Raw genomic sequence first — 25,260 nt, forward strand, 5'->3', positions numbered from 1 at the left:
AATTCTTTGCAAGCAGCATTTGCATAGGGCTATGTTGCCTTTCGTGGGGCATACTGATGTGTGGAACAGCTAAGCATGCCACTGTGTCTTTTAAATATTGGGAATGCTATCAATGTGGAAAGCATTAAAGGAAGGCCTTCTGTATGGCAGCCTGCATTTATAACTTGTCCACATTTTTATTTGCATTAACTTCTACACAGGGAACAACCTCGCGAGAATGTTAGCCTTGGCCGGGAAAACTGAGAAAGCTTGCGGATAGCAGTGACATGTGCAGGAAAGATAGCCAGGTGACACTGTACTATACTGTACAGTTTGTCATGACTCTGCTAGGACTTGTAGCTTCATTGCAAGTACAAATTGTTCAGCTGTGTAATTCAACTCGCTGCTATTGTAAGTGCGTTAACATCATACAAAGAGCTGTGGCACTGCTAACCAAACAATTAAAGTCCGGGAGAACTTTCACAGGCTGCTTGGGTGCTTTGTCGGTGTTCACGTGTGGGTGTGTTGTGCCTGTGTCTGTTTTGTTGTCCATGTCTCGACAGGCGTCCTGTTGCGTTCTCTCTCCCTCTGTTCCTAGGACTCCACGACACACAGCCCGTGGACCGGAATCTCCCAGTTTCTGCCGACGACGCAAAAGATCATACAGTTTGCCGAGGGCAAGGAGCCAAAGGTATAAAAGCATGCCAAGGCACTTGCAGCTTTTTAAATACAGTCTACTCGCATTAAGTTACCTCAGTTAACTCTACTTTTGGCTTAATTTGGAGGCACTCGAAAGTCCCGGCGAGAAACCACACATTGGGAGGGGGAGGCTATAAAAGGAACACTCATTTAGTTCAAACACGAAAGCAAGTTGCTTCGATTAGTTTGACCCCCACCGGCACCTGCGTCAGGTGCACACCTGTTACTAAGAAGCTTGAAAACATGAGACATTACAGCAGACGGTGCTACTGATTCTCTAGACGATGACAGTGATGACAGCAACCTGTCCTGCAGCGATGACAACTCCTTGCACTATTCACTGCATGATGCCTCTTGAAGATTTTGTCAGTGCTGACGATAGTGTTAAGGTCCGTGTGTCACTCGTCGCCACTGACTGGTAGTTATTGTAATACTGTGTTGGAGTAGTCTGTCAACAGCAACAGTCTATTTAAAGGAATAGCTAAATCTATTGATTTTGCGGCTGTTTGTTAATCTGACCTTTTGGATATTTTGACCAAAACTGGCAGTCCTGCAAGGGTCGGGTTAACAGGAGTCGACTGTATAAAAACAAGATTTGAAACTCTTGAAGGGTTAAAGGCTTTACACCCTGTAGGATGGAATTTGTTTCGCAGCAGTAACTGTCATCAGTCTTGCATGCATTTTCTTTAGCCAACTCTTAAAGATGGATCAAGCCCATCTGCGGCAGCAAGGAAATAGCCTCTTAAGAGGCTGCTGTGTACTCACATATCTCATTTGTTCCTGATCTAAATTAGCCTTTTTTAGGGGCAATCAACCATTCTTTTCAGTGTTTTTGATGGCTACATGCAGTTTAAGTAATCCACTGATGTGGTCAACATTAATTACCTTTTTTTTGTGTGTGTCGCTTTAGTGCAGAGGTGTCCCTCCCTGAAAAAGAATGATGATGCACTGTGCCTCTCGATGACCTTTTTCATCTGTTCCTTTATTCCAGAGCACAGATCGCATTGTTTACGTGGCAGGAGCCTTTGACCTTTTTCGTATCCTTTCAGCATTTCTGTTAAGCACTGAGTTTCGTCAAAAGTTGGGACATGCTTGTCACCACGTCAGTATAAGTGACAATGTTGATGACGGGTATATATTGCATTGCTCAGTGGGCATTGCTCCTTTCCCGGTGCTTGGGGTGTATGTCGTTGGATGTTGTAATTGTCCAGCTCCTTTAGTTAGCATGATGTGCTAAAATTTGACTCGCCATACCTAGTGACCTATTCAGAGGCATCTTTTATGCATGAATGGAGCGTTTTACTATTACGAACGGCCTTGAAGTTTGTGCACAGCCTTGACATACGTTGCTTGCTCAAGATGTCGGCTACTTGGATTTCTTGGAGAAGGCCAAAGGCGAGGGCGACTATCTCATTGTTGGGCTCCACACAGACCCTGTAAGTATCGCTCTGTCATATGCATGCTGTTGGCCTTGCAATTGTGCTGGTGCCTAAAGCTGTCTCCATGGGGAAGGTTTTTTGCTGGCATTATGCTTTCTTTCATCTGCTCATCACTTTAGTCACTGAATTCGTACAGGCAATTGCAACAAAATTTTATACTGCACGAAAAGCCTTGTTTCAGATAGTGCAGGTATAGAGCAGCTTCTGTGCAAGATTTTACTTTTGAAAAGGTGCAAATGCATCACAAAAAACTAGCAAAAAGGAGGCATTTTTGATACCAAAACTTTTAGCTTGCCCATGGTGAGCTAAAAGAATGTTGAAGGTAATGTGCTGAGATTTATGTCATATCGGCCAACCACCAGATGCACACATAATCTGTTTGGGTGATATTTAAAGGCTGGTAGTGTAAAAATTACACTACATTTGCAAGCCTTGCAGCTTTGCCAAGGCTGCTTCAATAGTATGCACTGCTCATTTGTAACCAGTGCAGCCAAAGTGATGTTGGCCTTTGATGGGTTGGGCATTGTATCCATAAATTAATTGCTGACATGATGCATCATTTAGAATTCAGCTGCTGCTTTCATGGAATGGGCAGGGGTTTGTCATTGTGCAGAAACACCTAAGTGAGCTTCAGGTGTTGAAGTTTTGTCAGATCAGTAAGTGAATGCATACTATTGCAAGCCTTTCATTCTTTTTGAAGCTGCTCATGCAAAAGTTGAACTATTACTGCAAGGCTTTTTGGCGATTCAGGAATGCAAGAAGTTAACATTTGCTTGAAGAATTGTCCAGTGTTTGAACAAATATGGAAAGTAAATGAAAGAAGTCTTTTAGTGAATCTTGCTGCAAGTTGTGGGTTTCCTGAGAATTCTTTTTGACCAAAATGGTTGAACCAAGACTTCGATCAATCTAGGATGTTGGGGCTAGCTGTCCATCAACTTGACAACTCTTATTGGTCAGTAGTTGACTACAATTTATGAAGTGTAGATGGGACATGTTATGTCATGAGGCTTATTTGCATAAACAGGACTTTTGGAGACGTGCTGCTCTGTTCGTGAGCCTACAATCAAGTGCGCAGTGACCAAGGTGCCTTATAAAATGAAGATGCATTGATTTAATTTTTTTTTTTTTGTGCGGTTGTCGCAGAAATGGAACAAATACCTTTGCGTGCAGGTCTTCGTGCACAGATAAGATTCTAGTGCTAGTTTGGTTTCAGATTGGCCCAGTGATACCTGCACTTGCATGGTCCTGAGGAGACATTCTGCGCGTCACCATTAAGCGAGTCTACCTACCGGGAAAACTGGGAATTCTCAGGGATTTTGAATAGTTTTGAAATACTCAGGGGAAACTCGGGGGAATTCGTGCTTCTACCATATAAAGTTAGATGTAATTTTATTGAAAGGGAAGGAAAGTTGCACTAATGCTGGGCCAAGTAACAGAAAGGAATCGTAACGAATCGTCTTTGACGCCGTGTGGTCGGCTGGAGGAGTTGCCAATATACAGTCAACGACATGTCTTGCGGACACCCGATTTTTGGGACATGCCCGACAATTCGGACGGCTTCGCGGCACCACCACGTACCACATAGAGTCAAATGTATAAGAACATCTGAAATTTTGGATCCGCAAGAACCCTTAGCCGTCCGATTTTCTGGACTTTTTGCCGTGACCACAGGTTTGAAACGGCATTAGTCAAAGCCACTACCGCCGCCATTTTGGTTATCTCGCCGCCTCGAACCGGCGCTCAGGCACGCAGATCCGCAGCCACCACCGCGGCAACGCTTGACCAAAATTTTTCGACGTTCGCTATTAAGATTCTTGCCGTTCGGTGCGGTGTTTCTTCATTGAAAGAATTCGCTGCTGTCCGCAATGACACCGACTTGGCTTCGAAGCTTAGAAAGCACGGCGCGTTGCATAATGCCGCTTCCCGAAAAGCAGCTTTGCCTCATCACAGAAATGTTACGAGGTGAGGCATACATGAAGTATTGCGGTGAAGCTTAACAGGCGTGGGAAGGGGCCAATTGTCACGGGACATAGTATCTATTCCCTAATTATACACGCGTGCACCCGCCGTCTCCTGTCACAGTATGAGCACCGGTATGCCTAATAAGTGTACTGACAGACCTCCAGAGCTTTTTCGAACGTGCCTGTGGCGATTTGAGCCCTTAAGGGCAGTAAAAGACATGCATTAATTTTTTCGGAGTGCCTGAGCTTCCGGACGTTTTCGCGGCCCCTAAGGAGTCCGAAAAATCGGACGTTGACTGTACAACTGACTAATAGGATGCTTTAAATGGTCCGTGGGGCGAACGCGCAGCGGAAGGAACACGAGAACAGAAAGGACCTACCTATGCATTGAATGAATGGGAAAGAAAGCGTACCGCCGCTTCTTTGAAGGAGCTTGAGCTCAAAAAACAGTGTTGGCTGATGCCGAGATGCAGGTGTCCCTCGTCCAAACCAAAATAAACTTTTTAAAGCAGTGAACGCAACACTGAGGAATTGTGCACAGGCTGAGAGTATGTCAGGACAGTTGGTTGCATGATTTTCCAGCTGTTCAGTGAGACTCTCACTTGCGACAAAGTTCGGGCCTCACGCCAGTGAGCTTGCTAGCTATCACTTGATAGAACTAGCTCGTATTCGAAAATATTTGAATTTGTATGCTCTGTATGCATCTCTTTTTATTCGTATTTGAAAATGTTCGACTCAATTTGCAGTGGGCTTTACCATTTTTTTTCGAATATATTTTATTATCTGTGCATTTTCCTTACCACTCCCTTCTGTCCTTTTTTTTTAATATAAGATAAGCACTACTCTTTAATAATCAAACTGTAATGTTTTTTTTATTTTTTAACATGCTTACTTGAGAGTGACAGCATGGGGCGACATGGTGTCAGCCCGTCTTGACATAAAACAAGTCTGTGTCACTTTGGCAATTTTGCAAAGGCACTCAGGGAAAACCTAGAAAACTCGGGGAAGTCGGCAGTGTCAACTTGGTAGACACCCTGCTTTATAATTCTGCTGTTAGAGAACAACATGTGCCCAAAATGAAACAACAGAATTGAAACAACAATTGTGTAACTGCAAGAAGCGATTCTACATATCAAAATGCTGATGTGGCTGTTCAGTAATTCGGTTTGTGCGGGAAACACTTGGCATGCAATCCTTCCATCTTGCACAGGTTGTGAACAGGTACAAAGGTTACAACTACCCCATCATGAACCTCCACGAGCGTGTTCTGAGCGTCTTGGCTTGCAAGGTACGTGGAAACGTTATAACTATGGGCGTGTGAATATAAACATTTTCGAGTACATATTCAATACAAATACTTAATTAGCATCGAATATCAAACCGAATATCGAACAATGATATTCACATGCACTTGTTAGCAAGTTGGTTTATTTTAACATGTTAAAACATTGCAATTACATTGTCATTAGTAAAAAAATTAAACTAGTTAGACATAATACTAAATGATATTTGGCTCATGCTAGCTTTGGAAAAGAGTATTTCCGCTGGTTGTCTGTTGTCGCCAACCTGTGCCTTATTATACCCCATCAATTTCCCTTCAACTCAGAGGCATTTGACCCTGTACCAGTCGTCACTCATCGTGTTTGCGGTCAAGCAATAAGCCCAGGTCTGGGGGTGGAAAGAGTGCACCCTCGCTGTTCACAAACCCGTGCCCCTTGCTGTTGAGTAACTGGCTTTCTTGCACAACTTATACGTTCAGTGGCTAAGCATGCTTTACAGGCGAACTTTTGCCAGCAGCATGAAATTATCGCAAAATTCAGCACAAGATCAGATACAATTTCTTAGATTAGACATAAATAAACGCTAAGAGCCATGGTTGCTCCCGCACAACTAGCAATATATTTGATGTTTCGAATATTCGTATCCAATCGAATATGCGAAAGTTTTTGAATTTTCGAATCGAGCACAAATGTTAATATTATATTCGATAATATTCTAAACTTTCGAATATTCGCACACTCCTATTTATAACCCTTTATGGACAGGGTTTCGTCACTGTAAAAAGTTTTTTTTTCTTAGTTTGGGTATTGAGCATAGAGTACCTGGCCAAATGTCTTCGGCCAACATAGAATGACAGGCAGCAAGCACCATTTGTTGTATTAGAGCAGGCGCACAGGACCAGGAAGAACAAATATGGCGTGCTACTCGCCTTCTTTTGAAAGCACGGTCAGAGGAGAAAGACCGATGCCAGATCCCTGGCTACAGTGGTTTCACACAGTTGTGATGTACCCCTTTGTTTCACATGTGGACAAGAACTGGGCCGGAATAACGTAAAACTATTCCAGTCTGTTTTGAATCCGCCATTAGCCCCTTTGTGATAGGTCAAAATGACTCATGCTCCACCCATGCTGGCTAGGCCCAAGCCATTTTGATTTATTGTGGAAGGCTAATGGCATGTTTGTAATTTAAGAAAAAGGGCAGATTATAATAGGCGTACGTTATTCCGGCCCTGTCCTCTCAAGTTTCCTACAAAACCATAGGTGGCTTGGGGCAAAGCTCGCTTCCAGCGTTAGGCTTGGTGTTGTCCATTCATTGCTAAAAAGAATTTCTGCAAAATATTTTTTTCTCTGTTGGATATCTTTATTCTCGTAATTTATGCATTTCAGGGAGAAATAAGTGTTTCCTTTGGGCATTGTTGTGTCTCCTTGAAGGGTTAACTGGCCTATTTCTGTCCAAAAAGTGCCTGGGATACATGGGAAGTGTGCACTATACCTAAGTTGTGCTATTGCAGTCACAAATGCAGTAGGACTGTGCTTTTCCTGGTTTTAATGTTGCGTGTGTTCAGTGTGGTCATATTTACCTGAACAAGGGAACCTTTGGCATACTTGGTTTTTGTTGTGAATGTCACATACACAGGTGTGAGCATTCACGTGTAGAAACAAAACTTAGGAATCACGGTAGGCAAATAAATGCACCTTTATTTGCCCATATAAAATCCAACTTTTCAGAGGGTGAAAAAAAATTTTTCGAATTTTTTCTTGTGATTTGAGCTTCGAGTGGGGGATTTCAAGTGGTTTCTGTTTAATAAAGTAGTCCTTTGCTTTCGAAGTCTCCTTCACGAGTGGCTTCCTGAAGTTACTTAGTTCCCTAGTGAGCGCAACTGAAATTGGTTGAGTGCACAATCATGCTAATTTTTAGCATTATGCAAGCTGCGTAAATACCTTATTTGCAAGCTTCATTGAATATGTGCAGGGTGAGGCGGATAAGGAGGAAGAGGGGTAAATAGGCCCCCTTTTTTTCTCTAACTACCCCTCTCCTTTCTCACACTACCTGCTCTGGCTCACCTTTATTCCTAGCTGTCAGGCCTTCCTGACAATTGATCAGAACGAATGCCGTGTCATGTGCTGCTTGACACCTATGAGGCATGGTACACTTTATCAGGTTGCCAATCTCATTTATCTTTATATCATGAAAGGTCAGAGGCCATGAAGCAAGTTTGCGACACTCCTCGCACAGCCTGAGCAGGCCATTGCCCCTCCCCCCGTACCTCCAAGTACTGCGACGGCTGTAGAAAAGCCCCAAGAATTTAGGGACTTCGAGACTTCTTTTGCACAAGGTTTAACACAGCTTTTCCAGCTGAGTTGTTTCTATAGGATGTGCACTTACATTCATATGGAGTCATTGGGCAGTTGTGCGGTTGTGGTAGCTGCGAAAGAGTGTGTAGTTTGGTTCCAGTGCTTTGGAAGTGGCCCCGAATAAAAGGAATAACGTTGAAGCCACAACTGATTGTACTGAAGTGGTTTGCTTTTTGTCTTTGTTTTCAGTATGTCAATGAAGTGGTCATAGGAGCTCCTTACTCTGTCACTACAGACCTCATGGAGCATTTCCGTGTAAGTTGCCTGATATATTGGATTATCAGACTGATAAAAACTCATGAGATGTAGTGTTTATGTATTCAGTGAAAAAAACTCAAAATGACACAAAATGGGCTTTAGAGAATCGTGTGCCATTGCTTTAGCCAGTCCCTTTCTTGTAAAAAATTGTTATATTTGCCTCACGACTTCAGCAAGCCTACATTCATTGTTATTATTAAATACTCAAGGCTTTTGGTCCTCGATGTGAAAGGCCTTGCAACCTCTGTCATTATAAACCTGCTTAGTGTCTAATGTACGGTATATATCATCTCTCAGTTGAAATTTGAAAATTTTTTTAACGGCATCTTGGCATATTTTGTTCAGCATGTTTCAAGCAATCTCAGTTGACATGTCGCAATTTTTTATTCAGCATTATTTGACAGAAGGCCTTTTCAGTGCCAGCTAGGAAAACATACTCCACAATTTCACATTGATCAAAGCTTCTTTATTAAGAAAGCCACTCAGTCTGCAAATGCATAAGTCATGCCCTAGTAACTGTGATGATGTCCTGCTGAATCGAGTGTGGAAAAAAACTGACCATAAAAAAATAATTCTAGACAAGGTCTATACTGATGTAGACATCTCTAGACAAAACAATTTTACACTCAGCTTTTTATAAATTTCGTTTCTTGGTCGCTTTGCAATGTACAATTTCAAGCTTGTCATTGAGACACTAAGTGAAAATTCTTCTTTAGGTTCATGTGGTGTGCCATGGCAAGACTCCAATCATGCAAGATGTGGATGGCAGTGACCCCTATGCTGTGAGTTTCATAAGTGTAGCTTGAATTTTCCACATACTTTTTCATTGAAGTACAACTTATCTTTTCCCACGTTGTTCACCTTTTTTTTCTTTTTAAAGCGTGCACCAGAATGATGTTTTGATGAGTGAGTCAGTATTCCATTCTTGAAGCAAGCAGAGTGAGAAAACTTAACATGGAGGGAAGAAATACAGACATGACACTGAATATTATCAGCTCAGATTTTTTTTACTCAAGTAACAAAAATATATTGAAACAAACACATAAAAAATGCAAAGACAGCAGTAAAAGACAACAAAATACCATATGACGGTGTTCATCCAGATACTCTCTCTCAGGCATGCAATGCACTAGATGGTCTATCAACACACATTTCACTCCATCTATTGACAAAAAACACTTGTTCACTTTCATGTGCCCCCTTCTCTTTGTACCTAGAAAGCATTTCAGTATCAGAGAACACTTGGCTGCAACTGCATTCTCTACAATGCAAAGATTAACCTGCAGGTGGCTATTAGTTGTCTGATGCTTGCTGCTATTACGTGATGGCCAACAGTATGATGTTCCTAATATAAATAATCCTTTCAGTATTACTTTCACTAAAGGTTTTGTTTAAATAGTAACAGTGTTTTTGCAGGGCCTTTTGATTGCTTAATTGCTACCCTTTAAAGACGTGTCCGACAAAGAAAGTACTATCAGGCAAAAACAAGTTAAGGAGATGCGGAATGAAATCACATCACATGATTACATGAAATGTATGTGAAACTGCAGCACAACCAGTTATGAAACTAAACATACTGTATGGTAAGGAAGTGAAAGTTGCTGAGCATTCATTACTGCTTTGCTTCCCACAAGCTCAAAGTAACTAGATGTGCCTGAGAAGTGCTCTCTTGGTATTTCTCCTTGATTTACTTCTCTTTGTGTGCAGCTGGTAGAAAGTTGTGCAGAAAGTAGAAAGGAAAACTGGTGCTGTAGCCATATTACCCATCATGAGACTTCATTAAATTCTATTTGTTTATAATCTGTCCGCTGAGTGCCTGATCCCAGCAATAGTTGGGACACAGCCTTGTGCAAATGATTGGTGAAGAGCAAAAGAATCCAAAATGAGAAGGATAATTACATACTGTCCCTGACTTATCTAGTGTTCATGCCTCTTGAACGAACCCGTGAGTGCCTTCTTTGGTCAACAGGAGCCGAAGCGTGTTGGCAAGTTCAAGATACTGGACAGCAAAAACAAGCTCACAACACATGACCTGGTGCAGCGCATCATACGGAACCGGCTGCAGTATGAGAATCGCAACTATGAGAAAGAACGCAAGGAAATGGCTGTCTACGACGCTTGGCTCCTGAGTCAGCAAAACAACCACGTGGGGAACAACAACATCGGCGAGTAAGGACTTGAAAAAAAAAACGTGTCACACAGCAGACAGACACACTACTCTCGAAGCGGAGAGGAAGCCGATGCAGACGATGCACAGCTGAATGCTTGCAGGCTTTGTGTCACAACTTTGGCGCAATCTGGTGCAGCAAAATGGGCACCAGTGTTAATATAGTGGGGAACACCCTGTTTTAGAGAACCTGGAGAGTGCAGCCATCATCTGAAAGTGCGATATGCCTGTGGGTTTGTCGTCTGCTAGCTGTAAATAACAAAAGACATTGTGCTGGCAGCATGTTTGTTATCTGCTACCTGTAAACAGCTCCAGCAAGCCTCGCACTGTGCTCGGGGAACACCTTACGCATATGTTAAACTAAAGCCATGGTTCTCGCTCTGCCACCAGTTCCCTCCGTGGCCAAATATCAGTGCGCAAAGCACAAGACATTTATTGATCATGCACTATGCCCATTTTAGGGTTTGTTATTTTTGTATAAGTCATTGCCACTAACTGGGAGTCGCTATCATGCAAAGGAGAAAAAAAAAAAAGACACCATTTGCTTTTGTCCAGTTGTAAAACACTGAAAGAAAATTGTTGGACACCTCGAAGAGTACTTGTTGCTGCTGACTTGTTTTTTTTTCTCAATTCGAGGAGGGTGTATGCAAGAGTGAGCTTATAAGGATTGCTTGCAAAAACATGTTATGTTTCAACTACAAGCACAACTTGCCTAGAGACCAAACACTCTAATTTGGTCACAAAAGGTCACAGAGGGCACAATCAGTTTGCAGCGGCCATTTCTTTCCAGAAGTAGGCTGTACGTAAGCATGCACGTTACAGAGCAGATGAAAAAATGCAGAGTTGTAGCCACTGCACTTTGGCATGCCCTATGGCTTTGTTCATTGCAGCGTGAAATAAGCTTTATTAGTACTGAGGCAGAATGGGGGCTTTGTTGTAAATAGCTTCAACTCCCACATCTCTTTTACCTGCGAAGGTTAAACAAGGTGTCGTGGCTTTGGCACGCTTTCCCATTGCGTAAAGCAACGGAAGCCTAGGGGACAGGTGTCTTGCTTGGAAGCTGTATCACGTACTTGCTTGTGCAAGCCATCACTGTTATGCATATTGTCTGAGGGCGTGTTGTTATATATTACCTTCAAAAGCATAGACAAGCAGGTTCAACTGCCGAAGGAAAGCTAGACTAGTCCTGTCCTGCAGCTTCAAGCAGCATGTTGGACATGTGTCACATGTGTACCTGCACCTCTTTCTTTTTTTTTTTTCTTGTACATAGAAAACGCCATCCCGTAAACTGTGTGGTTCCCCGAGCAGGCCTTCCCAAGTTCTTATGTCAAAGCTCGAAGCTATCGGCTTTCTTTTCAACGCAGGCTGTCTGTTTGCTCATCAATTGGCATCATTTTGACAGAGTACACATTGGCTGTGTTTCATTGATAGCGCTTGCTTCATTCTCCCCAACGCTGCGTCAATTTTACAGGTGCCATCATCTTGCACTGCTTTCTGAATTGGAGCTCGCTTACTGTTCAATTGTTGTGTGTGGTGCCACAAATTGTGTTTTCTGTGGGAACAATTTGACTTAGAAGTATCCATGCATCGTGAGATTTGTTGTTACACACACACTGCCATCATACATCAACAGTTGATACATATTCAGTGCAGGCCTCAAAAATGGGGCACTGGACCTTTCTACAAAAATTTTGTACTGTCCATTACATCACGACTGATCTGATCTTCCAAGACATGAATGCCTTGTGTACCTGTGGCATCAGCTTAGGAGTGTGGCCGCATCGTCTGAAAAATTGTTTTCGCAGTGCTTGCACATGGCTGTGTATTTTTTCCAATCGTCCCGCCATGTCAATTGTTAGATGTGTCATCCTAGTGGTCTGCAATGCATGCTGAAATATGACAGGGTACAGGAACATGCAGATTGCATTTAACTTGTACTTTGCCCTTTCTTCACCTTCTGATGACTAGCACAAGATGGCTTGAGTTTCTTCTCATTCACAAAAATCTAAGCAGCGGCTGTATGGTCTTTTTCATTCTAGCAACGCCCAGGCCCGTAGTTGTTGTTCCAGTATCTCATCAGCTAGCTGCCAAAGACCAACTCGTAGAGCACCTTTAGTAGTTATATTTTTTGTGCGCTGAGTGGTTCAGACATTAGCGTCGCTAGTCATTGGAAAGACAACTTGCAGTATGTTTTGCAGTGGTTGTTTGTGTGATCAGAAGATTGCCTTATTTACATGGGTGTGTCTACAGGATGCATGCGGGTGTGAAAGGTGAAACTTTTCGTGCTCTTGCATGCACCTTTTTGTTTTTGGCTTCTGTACTTGTAATATATTTATTTGTGCATGTCAAGTTTTAATGTTGTTAGAGCATGAAGTGACCTGATTGGTCGTTCTATGCGGGCATTTTAAAAAGCTATTTTAGAAGGTTTCGCTACCTGCACTCTCGCAATATTTTGAGCCAATACAGGTGCCATTAATAAAATACGGGCTTCTGTTGTGAAAAAATGTGTGTCATTGTTGTCTGCAGGGTACTTCGACAACATTGTTGCATTGAACTGCTGCCGCCAAAGGCTGTCAGCACAGGTCTTTTAGTATCATTGTCATAGACATGCTCAGAATTCTACAAGCACATCATTATGTATGTCAGCATGTGCAAAAGGGAGATCCTAATACTGTAATGTGAAGAAAATAGTACTGCTATATAAAAACGGAGCAAGATGGAGACCAGGCAAACACAGCTCGGACAATGTTTTGTTCCATCTTGAATTCAAACATGGCAAGCACCACTTGAACACTGTGAAACAGGAATGAGTGATACCGCACTGGGGGAGCGGAGCCGCACGCTGGCATGTGGCGCTGAATGAACTTGTAGTACGTTTTGCATAGAGGGCTCATGAATTAAAATTAGATGTTGCACTTGTTGGTCATGCCAGATTGTCATTGGTGTAATTGGAAAGCTGTGCTCTTCAGGCAAGAAGAAATACAATTTCGAAATTGGATGTTACTGCTGTTAAAAAGCAACTCATTATAAGCTTCTTTCATTGTATTCTAATAGATGTAGGGACAGAAAAAAATATCTTGCAGATATGCCACACACTGTGGCAGTCTGTATAAGCTGTGGTGAGCTTTCAAGACGAAATGGCATGTCTCGACAAGAGAATGTGCAGCAGACTTGGGTGACAAATATGCCTCGAAAACCATCGGACGTGTGGACAATGAAATGGGACACAGCACCACCACCACCGGCCAGAGCTTTCAAACCTTCACTATCGCGCAGGAACTTGTGTGCCTCAAGGAGTTGTAGCTTGCACTAGCAGAAGTAAACTACGCGCGTGATTGAGGCCACATGGCTCCTCTGGCCCCAAAGATGAGAGAAAAAGAGCCAGAGAAAGCTATTCACTTTAATAAAGGAACGGCGTGCTTCAAAGTGTGAGGAGCAGCGTTGCAGTGAGCATATCTGTGTTGTCTTTTTTTTTTTTTTTTTTTTTTGGGGGGGGGGGGGGGGGGTTTCGTTGCATAACTCTGTAGAGAACTGCTGGCGGTTTGCACATGTATAGGGGTATGGGACTCGTGTGCTGCCGTTTTCAATTGTTTGGCAAGACAGCAGCAGGCAGGCACAGTCGGCTAAGTCTCGGAGGGTTCGGATGGCTTCGTTTCAATAATGACTCGTACCCTTGTGGTTGCAATGTAGACTCAAACTATCGTCGATTCACACAGCATCACTGACTATTGCCTATTTATTGGGAGTGTTCGATAAGTGGTTTCCTAACCGAATTGAATACAAATAGAGTGTTTTAGTTGAGCGTCTTTACGGTACGCTCCGCTCCGAGCGGCCCCGCTATGCCACAGCGGAGCGGCGGGCGATTTTCACGTTTTAGTTGCACGTTTAGCGTAGCGGAGCGTACCTTTCGTAGTTGCAGCGCCCCCTGGCTAAATTCAGGGTAATGAAAGAAAATAAAAACACTTTATGATCACTCTTATACCGTAAAACGTATATATGTATATGTATAAATTGTTTCTCCATGAAGTATCTAGACGTGCGCTTGTAATGCGTTACCGGTCAATTTTATCCAATGGAAAATAAAGCGCCGTCTTGGGGAACGCCACGTGTTAGCCAGCGCGATTGCTTTCGGCATCCAATCCAATCCGTTCGGACGCCAACGCTAGCCAAAGGGCTGCGCGGCACGCTCCGCTAAGCGGACCGTGTTCCTCGCTCCGCTATCCCGCTTACGGCTAAGCGGACGGCGCATGCGCATTCGCGCTTCCGCTCCGCTTAACTGCTTAGCGGAGCGTAAATACGCTCAACTAAAACACTCTAATATTCGTGATAAGCGACCTCTGAATATCATACTGAATATTTCATTTCTAAAGACGGTGGCATATAAGTTTAGAGTCCTCTAGCTAAACAAAGAAGAGGCTTATTGACAATATTTACATGGCTAATTATGGGTACGTTTAAATGCATGTAATGCTGTTCGGGAATGGATGTTCGGTCAACTGAGGAGCTTGTAAATGAGAGGCACCTGCTTTCATTTACATGCTGCAGCAGGACAATGACAAAATTTTAAAAGGAAACACCATCTCATCGGATACATGTAGAGCATCGAGTTTGTTCAAGCTAGGAGACAAGTACGATACACAGCTTCTCGCATTGTTTCAAGTGGATGTAAACGTGGTGTGAATGGCCGAAAAATTGATTGCTTGACAACAAATTCGCATGCAGGCTGTACGAATGCGAGACACTCGTAAATAAATGAACATCATGGAGCAGTGGTTATTTGCCCCATGCATTTCCTGGGGAACTGGTGCCCCTGTGCAGTAACCGCACCGCCCCTGCAGCAGACTGATTCGGAATAGCCCTCATTTCCATCGTTCTCTCCCGTTGGAAACTCCAATAAGTGTCATATTCGAAATTAAGGAATGTTCGACAATCTCAAGAAGCGAATCCCGGTATCAAGTACGATTCCAATAGCGAAAGACTATTCGATTGGTATATGAAAGTTAGGATATTATGCGCATCCCTACGTTAGTAATTATGTAACAAAATAATACTTTTTCCATGCCGTATACTGCATATATGACCAATAGAGACGAAGACGATATTTAGAACAAGGCGCGGCGCACTTCGGAAGGCGCTTTTCATGGCACTTTCCAGTTTGAACAGGGACACTGGGAGAGCCGATGTTTCACGCTAATACGTGGCACCCGCAGCGGTAGCGTGGCTATGGCGTTGCACTGCTGAGTTCGAAGTCGCGGGTTTGATCGCCGCCGCAGCTGGATCAAACCCGCCGATTGTGAGTTTGTCATCTCCTTATGGCTCGTACCCACTATGGATGAACCGGCGCTCTCTAATGAACTTCTTGCACACCAATTTGGGTCACTGGGTATGCCCGACTGGGTGTGCGGCCAGCGAGGGAACAATTCTCGGCGTTCGCACGCACTGGCGCACCACACATCTCGGAGGCCTCGCGCGGACTTCTCGGCAGCGCCGCTAGATGCTGTAGAGTTCGAGCGGGAAGCGCGAGAAAGGAGCCGGGCTGCGATACATGCCTTATACACGACGCGTTGCTCAGCTTTCGCAAGCATCTGCGCTCACTGGATTTCGGAGGCCATGCACCGGCTTCGCGGCGGCGCCACTAGATGCCGAAGCGTGCCCACAGGGAAGTAGGGTACAGGGAAGCGCGAGGAGCCGGACCGCAGTACATGGCTATACGCAAAGGTGCTCCAGTCTTGGAGGCCAGCCACACAAAGGACTTCGCGGCGCCGCCCCTGTGTGGTTCAGCGTGTCTGGAGGCAAGCGCGAGAGAAGAGTACCGCTCCCTACGCGCCTCACATATGACGCGTCGTGGCAGCGTTGCTACACTGTTTCAATGTTAATCGCATTGCAATCGACAGTCATTGTGAGATGGGGCCTGCCGAAATTAAAATATATATATATTGTTACGGGGAGATGTCAGATGGGTTCATCTACAATATTTGCACAGTGGCAGCGAGTGGCACCACAACAAGGACGGCGGATGGTTGCACAGCTCGTCCTCTTGTCTGCTATGCAACGTCTTAGTGGGTATGCGCTAATGTATGGAAACGAAACGTCTTCTTCGTCCGCAGGATTGGTTGCTCGTAACATGCAGGCCGTCTGCACACATTTCTCAACATTTGTGGACGCTTGCCCCGCTGAACACACATAACATTAGCCATCGACAAGATGTCTTCACAAGATTAGCACGCTGTCTTGACGATCATTTCATAACGTATACAAGACGTCAGTTAGACGTTTTCACGAGATTTTACAGACGCCTTGTAACTGTAGCCAAACTTTGTCGGATGTCGTAAGACGTGGTCCTTGCGAAGACAATGTAATGCGCCGCCAAATTTCAGATATAAGATGTTTGTCGAGACGTCTTCTAGTCATTTTACAAACGACTATAAAACGTTCTACAAGCTGCCTTGTAGCTGTTTTAAAAATGTCCAGAAGTAGCTTTGCGAGACGTTTTGTTGTCTTAAAAACTAACAAGGTTTTAAAATAGTTTAAAACAGATTCTGCAAGACCAAGGAAGGATCTTTATGCCAAGAGGTACGCTGTCGCAATAAAATAAAAGCTATGGTAACTTCTAGTCATATAGCTAACGTAGCCCTACATTTTTTTGAATAACAGGTCTTTGGAGACCCCAATGTGACATATACAACCCATTTAAAAGCTCTTTAAATAGTAGCGGCACAATATCTAGTCACGACTGTTTAGAATTCATTCAACAGTCAGCATGCATATTGAGACTGAATTAAAAGCACTGTTTATTCATTGGGAGGACTAGTTATTGCAAAGATGACAGGAATCTATATCAAGCACGTCAATTCAAAGTGGGAACTGAAATGTCAGTGTAAGCACTCGCACAAATATGACGGCATTTTAAACACTGCAGCAGCAAAAATTCAGTCGCATCATTGCAGTCCGGATGTTCTGTCTCCCTCCGATATCAACTGTCCAACGAAATGCTGCTTAGTTTCGATGGTTTGGCGTGATCCGCATATGCGATGGTCTGGGAAGACACAAAGCTCATTTTGCTTACTTTGTCAATACTGATGGAAATTTGCAAATTAATAGAAAGCAATACAATGCAAAGGGATGGAAAGTTGGGCGAGTTGGTACGGTAGCATATTTTTAGGTTGTAGCGCGCAGGGACACAGACGAAGACTTGAAGCAGACAGGACGAGCGCTAGCTCTCAACTAAACCTTTTTGAAACGATCAACGTGCAGGCTGATCTTCTTTGAGTTTTATGGAATTTTTAAATATCGCCTGTGTAAGATAGCGTAATTCTTGTCCTTGAGCTTGATTGTTCGAAGAGGCGGACATTACTAGCACGAGAAATCGAAACACATATTCAACTAATTAGCAAAATTTCTACAATCAACCCCTTAATTAACTACCTTACGGCACATACCGCAATTTACGAATTGTAGCCGGTGAGCTTACAAGACGTATCCACTTGAAATTAATTTCCAGAATGACGCCAGTTTCCGGATATGATTTCTCGATGTGGAATGAAATACGTGGGCGTTCCAGTTACTTTTGTGCCTCAGTGCAATAAAGAGCACTTGCTAAATAAGTGAGTGAAACTGCAGTGGATTTCTGGGGCAAGTTTGATGGCGCATATCTCCAAACTGGCGTCACTCTGGAAGTTATTGCCAAGTGGAAACGCTTTGCAAACTCACCGGCTACAATTCGTAAATTGCAATATGTGCTGTAAAGTGATTAATTCATGAGATAATTAGTGGATTTTCGTTAATTAATATGATATGTCTTTCGTTTTCTCGTGCAAGTAACGGCGCCTCTCTGAATATTCCAGCTCAAGGACTAGAATTACGCTGTCTGCAACAGGTTATTTTTTTTTAAATTACATAAAACTTAAAAATGATCACCCTGTATGTAAGCGATTGCAAAAACCTAAGCAAAGAAGCATCACATGGGCTAAAAAATATCAGTAAGCACATAAACGTATCAGAAATCAGGGAAGCCATAAAAACAGAGCGGCAGGCGCCTCAGTATCAGACTTAAAGAACATAATGGTTCACAATTAACAACCACATCTGCAGCGTCGCATTGTTTTAATTGCGGTTGTACACATTTGTTAGCGCATGCAAAACTCCTTTCAAGACACAAATGCCATACTACATGCTAGATAATTGAGACCTTTCACATTAAAAGATTAGGAGAGACCTGTGTTAGCCAGGAATCAATACCAGACAGTGAATTTGAATATCTTGTCGGCACGTGCGTACATTCCAAGTATAGTGCCTTTTCTTGTTTAGTTTTTATGGCTTCCCTGATTTCCGATAGGTTTATCTGCTTACTGATATTTCTTAGATTTTTTTTTTGCTTATGTATTTGCAATCACCTCTATATGTTGATTGTTTCAATAAAGGTTTAGCTGAGAGTTAGCGTTCGTCCTGTCTGCTTGAAGTCTTCGTCTTTGTCCCTTCGCGCTATAAATATAAAGGAGTCCAGCACACTGTCACAGAATTCTTCTTTAGTGAATATTTGGCACACACACACAAAGATTTAAAAACACCCTGTCATTATTGCATTAATTATACATTGAGTGTCACCAGGCGCTTGCAAAATGGACAAATGATTGGAGATGTTCCAAACTCTTATATTGAATGAAAGCCTGGTCGTACCAACTGTACCAACGCCTATGGCCCAATTTTTACAACCAACCATAGCATCCGTGAAATATTGAGAAGCACATGTTGCTGGGCTGGTCGGTTCATACTGCTGAGTAGACCACAACTATGATCGCTATGATTACAGCTATGACGGAAGGGAACAAGGGGAGCGCTCCCCTTGTTCCCTTCCGTCCTTCCGTGTTTGCGCGAAAGCGATCATATTTACGGTCTACTCAGCAGTGAAATATTGGCAAGGCCAGGAGAAGCGATCGCAGATGTTAGGGCCGTACGCTTAACATAAAGCATGATTAATCACGTAAACGAAGCGCTTTAGGCCAGAGTTTCAAAGAATTTTTAATTTTACAAATCACTAACTCGCCAATACGTCAGCAAAATGCTTCTAATGCGCATTCTTGATTTTTGCTTTCTAAGTGTATAATGTTACACATTTGTCACTTGAGTTCACGCTACAGGGAGCTGGCTTTAACAGTTGCACAGTCTGATGCACCCGCAGAAAATTCAGCTTGCTCTTAAGAGGAAGCTTGAGCTCGGTTGCGCCTATCTAAATACATGTAAAAGGAGAATTCGTTTTTCTCAGCAACCACTGCACCAAATCTGATGAGGTTTGTTGTATTTAAAAGAAAAACTTAAAATCTAGTGACTGTTGATTTCGAATTTTCGATTTAGGTCTTCAATATTTATAAAAAAATTCGCTAAATTTGAAAATTTACAGAAAACGAAACTATAATGTTTACAACTCTGTAACTCAGCAAAGGAAAACGATAATACAATTCTGTGAGTTGCACCTGGTAGTACGTCCAAAGCGGACAAAACGTGTGTGTTACACATGAATTTCGAAAAATTTAGTAATATGGAAATACAGCTTTTGCAGAACGGCTGTATACAACGTAACGAATTCACGTAAGATATAAAATGGCATATCAAATTTGTCCCCTTTGAGTGATATAATGGATGCCGTTTACAGAATCGCGATATCTGCTCTTGATGCAGAGCTCTGAATTTGTAAACTTCGTGCTTCTATTTTTTTTAATACTTTCGAAGTTTTGAAAATTGCTTTACCAAATTTAAGACCTAAATCGAAATTCCGCTTGTAATAGTCCCTAGAATTTAACTTTCTCTCTCAAATGCAGCAAATTTCATTAAAATCGGTCCACGGGTTATCTCAGAAAAACGTTTTCTTGCGTTTTACATGTATTTGAATAGGCCGCGTCGGAGTTGCGGCCGAGCTAAAGCTTCCTCTTAATGATGCTGCCTACGTATACTTGATGGATTTTCGCAGGCCTCAGTTTTCGCACCTGCTATTTAGAAGGCAAGACGGAGAACGTTGACAGCAATGTGTTATGTGACTGATAAAAGTTCCAACTCCTCTCTACGGAAGCTTTGTTCACACAGTAACTGCTCGAGACGGCGAGCTTAAATATGTTTTAGGCATTGCCGACCTGTAAGAATCTTGCGTATGCAGGTGGAAAAATGTCATAGTTCCTTATCAGTGTTAACTTTTTTTTCTGTAGCCTGGATAGCAAGCCGACCCAGGACTCAAATTCACTTTCTTTCTTAGGAATAATGAAGTCCTTGTCCAAGGAGGTCAAGGTCATGATTAGAAACTGCCGCGTGCTAGACAATGATATCGCAAGCGACATTTCTCGTTCCGACGTGATACACATGTCTGCCCCAAGCACTTTTTAACGTAGTCGCACTTTGCGCAAGGTATTACGTGCATTAAACGCCCAAAACCCACTCCTTCTACAACATATGCCCTTCACGTGTACCAATTCATGCCGAAACTTGCAGGCTGGAACATGAGCCACGATGACTTCGCAGGGTTTCGGAACACGTGCACATTGATTGGCGGCGCGAACTCGAGGACGGGTGTGGCATGCGAGGTCACCGAACGATGTTTGACGGAGCGATATACGAAACTCTCGGAGTATCCGCACTCGGAAAGTTCGCGGCGTACTCTGCATGAGCGTCCCGATGAGAGCAAATTTCCTCAACTCACGGTAAGGTTTGCTTTAATCAAGACGGCCACATATGTTACCCGCTCAAAGTACGCCGCGAACTTGCCGAGTGCGCATAATCCGAAAGTTTCGTATTTCGTTCCGTGGAATATCGTTCTTGGAAGCCTGCCGAATCGAATGCTATACGCGCCGTCTATAGATAGCTTACGGCGCCATATAGTTTGAAAGAGAATGGCCTGAAACAAAATGAATCGTACTTTGAGTATCCTGTTGGTTTTTCATATTTCTTGTATACATGTTTTGTTTCACGAAAATAATATACTGTCTCGCGACTCTCCAGTTGATTTCAGTATGTATGTATGATACATGTTGCTGCGTACGGCCTGCGTGCCGAATTGTTGTGGGAGCAGAAGCCTCCGTCAGGCCACATGGCCTTTAGCTTCTGCTTCCTTTCTGTTGAAAACAGGAGAAATAAACTCATTAATTCATTCATTCATATACGTCAATCGAGTGAGTGAGACCTTAGCAAATGTTATAAATGTAAGTGTCCACCTAGTGGACATGCCGATTTCGTTTGCTGCTGAAGTTCTGATTGGCTGGGCTAAGGGTGCGCGTGAGTAGGAGACAGGCGTCCCCAGCCAATCAGCACTTCAGCGGAAGAGGAAATGGATATGTGCGAAACGTAAATGTTCAGCTCACCGAGAACGCCGCGCGAACATCGCATACAGGGTGATCACGCTTAAGTTTTATGGAATCTTTAACAATTGTCTGTGACGGATAGCATAATTCCTGTTCTTGAGCTACATTCTTCGAAGAGGCGGACATTAAAAACACGATATATAGAAACGCATAATCAAGTAATTAACAAACTTCACTAATGAACTCTTTATTTAATTACTTTACGGCACATATTGGAATTTACGAATTGTAGCCGGTGAGCTGGAATGAATTACTAGAATGACGCCAGTTTGGAAAATAAGCGTCATCAGACTTGCCCTAATATGCACCGTTCCACTTTTTGAACAAGAGAGAAAAGCAGGGAGGCTAACCAGAGGTAGTTCCTTATTTAAGAGCATTACAAACAATTAATGAACCCTCCTGTTTTCCGCACTTCCATGCGTTATACAGGGTGATCATTTTTAGGTTTTATGAAATTAAAAAAAAAAGATAGCTTGAACAAAACGCTCTTTCACGCATTGAAGCACAAAAGTAACTGGAACGCCCATGTATTTCGTTCCACAATTTGGGAAATTATATCTGGAAACTGATGTGATCCTGGAAATTAATTTCAAGTTTATGCGTCTTGAAAAACTCACCGGCTACAATTCGTAAATTGCACTCCCTGCCTAAAGGCAAACAATTAAGAGGTTAATTAATGATATTTTGTTGATTACTTCGATATCTGTTTCTATTTATCATGTTTGTGACGTACGCCTCTTAGAATAATCCAGCCCAAGAAAGAGAATTATGCTACCTGCTACGCGCATTTTGTTTATTTCGTAAAACTTAATATGATCACCCTGTATATAACGCATGGAAGTGCGGAAAAGGGGAGGGCTCATTAATTGTTTGTAATGCTCCTAAATACGAAAGAAACGTTAACATATAGCGCTACAAATTAATCTTAAGATTTCGCCCACTTATACTAAATACAAACTTTGTGTAACACAGAGTATTCTCGAAACATTGAAAAACGTAACGGCCGCATGACACTTTCAAACTTGATTTAGAAATGCGTTGCAGAACGTGTATTTTATTCACAGGCATTTCACTTCGCACACATATTTACCATGCTCATCCACCCTTTTTCTGCTAAATTTGATTTGGTGGCATGTGTATGTGCACGTGTAGGGCTGCGTGGTAAAGTTTTCCCTGCTCGTAAAATTTAGCCGTGCCTATTTTGTGAAGCGCTTGAATATGCCATTTATTGCACACGTCTTAATCAATTCAAACACTTTGAATTTTTCCTACACATAACCCATAATATGCCCCATATTCTTGGCAAATATAAACTTTGTGTAACCTTGAGTTCCATCGGGACACTGGGAGACATATAGAGTGCAAGATACCCGTATAACGGTTTCGAGATCGTCTGAAAGGAACGTTTTGCAAAGGCTGTATTCGATGCACTTGCACTTAATTGCGCTCATAGATTTGCCAAAGCATTTCCCCCACGTTCGCTAAATTTGGCCCCAGTGGTTATTGTGAATAAACCGTGACAGCACGCTAAATTCCACGCTGCTCACAAAACAGAGCCATGATCTCCGGAGCACTTGAATACGTAATTCATTGCAGGGGCCACAATTCTCTAACGACTGCGAATATCCTACACAGACTAACAATTTATCGTACGTCAATCACAACACACAATTGCTATTTCAACGAGCTATAAATAGCGTGCCTTGTACAGTTAACCGAGAAGACTGGGAAAAATCAACTGCAGAACTCGCACAACGCATCACAACTGGAAAAGGACGAGCATTCACCAATTATTTTCAGAACAAGTAATTACCGTACGCACTTTAACCTTCCTGTAGATGTCACCAAAAGAGTGATCCTTATATCCCGCATATGTTAAATTTCTGCCCGTTCTTGGTCCTCCCAGGGGAGCGTGGAAAATTTGTAAGCATTTCATATGATGCCTATAAACGCGCTCCCCCTCCCCCCCAAAACAAACAAAAAAAGAAACCCGAAGGTTTAGCACCTTTAATTGAACCCTTAATTGGCAATAACATTTGAAAATATGGCTGCCCATTACAGCTAACATTCCTCGCATGTCCTCAAAATATAAACTTCGTAAGTGGTTCAGCTTTTTTCAGAAAACCATGAAAAAAACGTTATATGATGTTCTTGAGAGCTCGTACATAGCAGCATTAGCCGCTTCGGAGTAAAAGCGCACCGACTTGCGTTTGCTCACGCAACAAAAGAATGGCAGTCCTAAAGTTTTCAGTCGAAGGCTGTTCAAACCAGCGAATAATAAATAAACGCAGTGGTGCTTGTCCGTTCTTTTGTGCCTGCACAGCTGCTACTATACGTGTGAGTAACGTTATGTTTTTACGCCGGGAGTGTGGGGCATGCTGCGAAATGGTGGTCGCACTGTCAGTCTCATACCTAATGAACAGAACAGGCGAGCCTGTCCGCACATCGCCTTTGACTAGGCAATGAAAATGATAAAAGAAGAGAAGCGTGCTGTCGCCGCACACGGCTGCAATAGGTATTCAAATTCCGTGCACCTAGCTAAACCGTAAATTCCTTAAGCGCTCAATCAAGACATGTAGCTGCTTGCCATGGAGGTTCTCTGCATACCACGATTACTTCAAACCAGAAAATTAGTTTGAAAAAAATATGAATAGACAGATGTGGTCCACACGCCGAGTCTGGGAATACGGCTTCACAGGCGCTCTGTATATAACTCTGCGTTTCCGCGGCAACTGCCTTTGTGTCAGGTTTAGAACCACGCCCACAATCGGGGATGTTCATCTCGGAAAGCGAAGCAATTCATCACCTGCTTTTTGTTCCCGATGTGAGGTTGAACAAGGAATGGACGAGTGCCGCCATTCGCGGGGCAGAGCGAGAACTGAACTGGCATCCACTCGACTGCACGCACGAAGCCACGAAGTGAACCCCGTGAACGGGTTTCTCAGAAATAAAATTTCGTGGTCGGGGAGAGAAATGGTCTCGGCGCGGGATTTAAACCGGGGGGCGGGGGAGGGGCGGGGGGGGGGGGGACGACGCCTTTCTGGGGCGGTCGCTCACTACCTGCATGCTAACCTGGAGGCTCGAAAATCACAGAACGAGGTCGAATTAATCGACAACCCGAAGCACTATAGGACAGTGTCGTAGTGACAATTTCAGCTTTCATTGACAATTATAATTTACAATCAGAGTTTATTAGCAATTACAATTTTCCCCTTCGTAGAGCTTCCTCCGTGTTGGGAACTTTCGCAGAAGTCACTTGCAAATCTGTTATAAACTCGATAATTGCATCGGGTGTTGACCATGTGTCACCCTGAATAGGCCTGTTATCGTATGATACGTGATCTACTGCTTCCTGTAGACCGCACTCAGACTCTGTTTGCGATAATGTACAGGGTTCGTTTAATTTAAAGATAATTTAAAAGAAATCACCTGGGTCATATAACAGAAATATATTTATTGAGCTGGATTACTCTAAGAGGCGCAATTACTTACACTGAAAATAAAGATGCGTAATTGACTAACTATCAAATTATGCAGATACCACGCACTGTGGGAATCGATGTAAGTGAAGCTTTCTGTGCTGTTTGCTTTGATTCACGATATTTAGAGGTGATGTTGACGGCGAATGTTTAATTTCTTCAGCGTTTTGTCCGACACGAGAATGGTGAGTTGATGTTAAACGTTACCTTGCCTGCACCGCTGATGTTTGTCTGCGTTTTCACAGAACACACAGGGAGAGGTGCTTGCTTGAGGCGTTCTTGTACGCCATACTTCATAGCC

General features: G+C 43.0%; 1 protein-coding gene across 2 annotated transcripts in view; it reads left to right on the plus strand.

Moving 5' to 3' along the window:
- The window catches only part of Pect (phosphoethanolamine cytidylyltransferase), a 43,420-nt gene extending 30,778 nt beyond the window's left edge, over positions 1-12,642 (plus strand). For both annotated transcript variants that reach the window (XM_050185472.3, XM_050185473.3), the window contains 7 exons: positions 578-670; positions 1,670-1,715; positions 2,038-2,114; positions 5,289-5,366; positions 7,903-7,968; positions 8,688-8,753; positions 9,941-12,642. In XM_050185472.3, the coding sequence (XP_050041429.1) occupies positions 578-670; positions 1,670-1,715; positions 2,038-2,114; positions 5,289-5,366; positions 7,903-7,968; positions 8,688-8,753; positions 9,941-10,144 (630 nt within the window). In that variant the 3' untranslated portion in view covers positions 10,145-12,642. The remainder of the gene's footprint in view (positions 1-577; positions 671-1,669; positions 1,716-2,037; positions 2,115-5,288; positions 5,367-7,902; positions 7,969-8,687; positions 8,754-9,940) is intronic.
- The last annotated feature ends 12,618 nt before the right edge of the window (positions 12,643-25,260 follow it).

The sequence above is a fragment of the Dermacentor andersoni genome, chromosome 8 (genome assembly GCF_023375885.2).
Source record: "Dermacentor andersoni chromosome 8, qqDerAnde1_hic_scaffold, whole genome shotgun sequence".
Taxonomy (NCBI): domain Eukaryota; kingdom Metazoa; phylum Arthropoda; class Arachnida; order Ixodida; family Ixodidae; genus Dermacentor; species Dermacentor andersoni.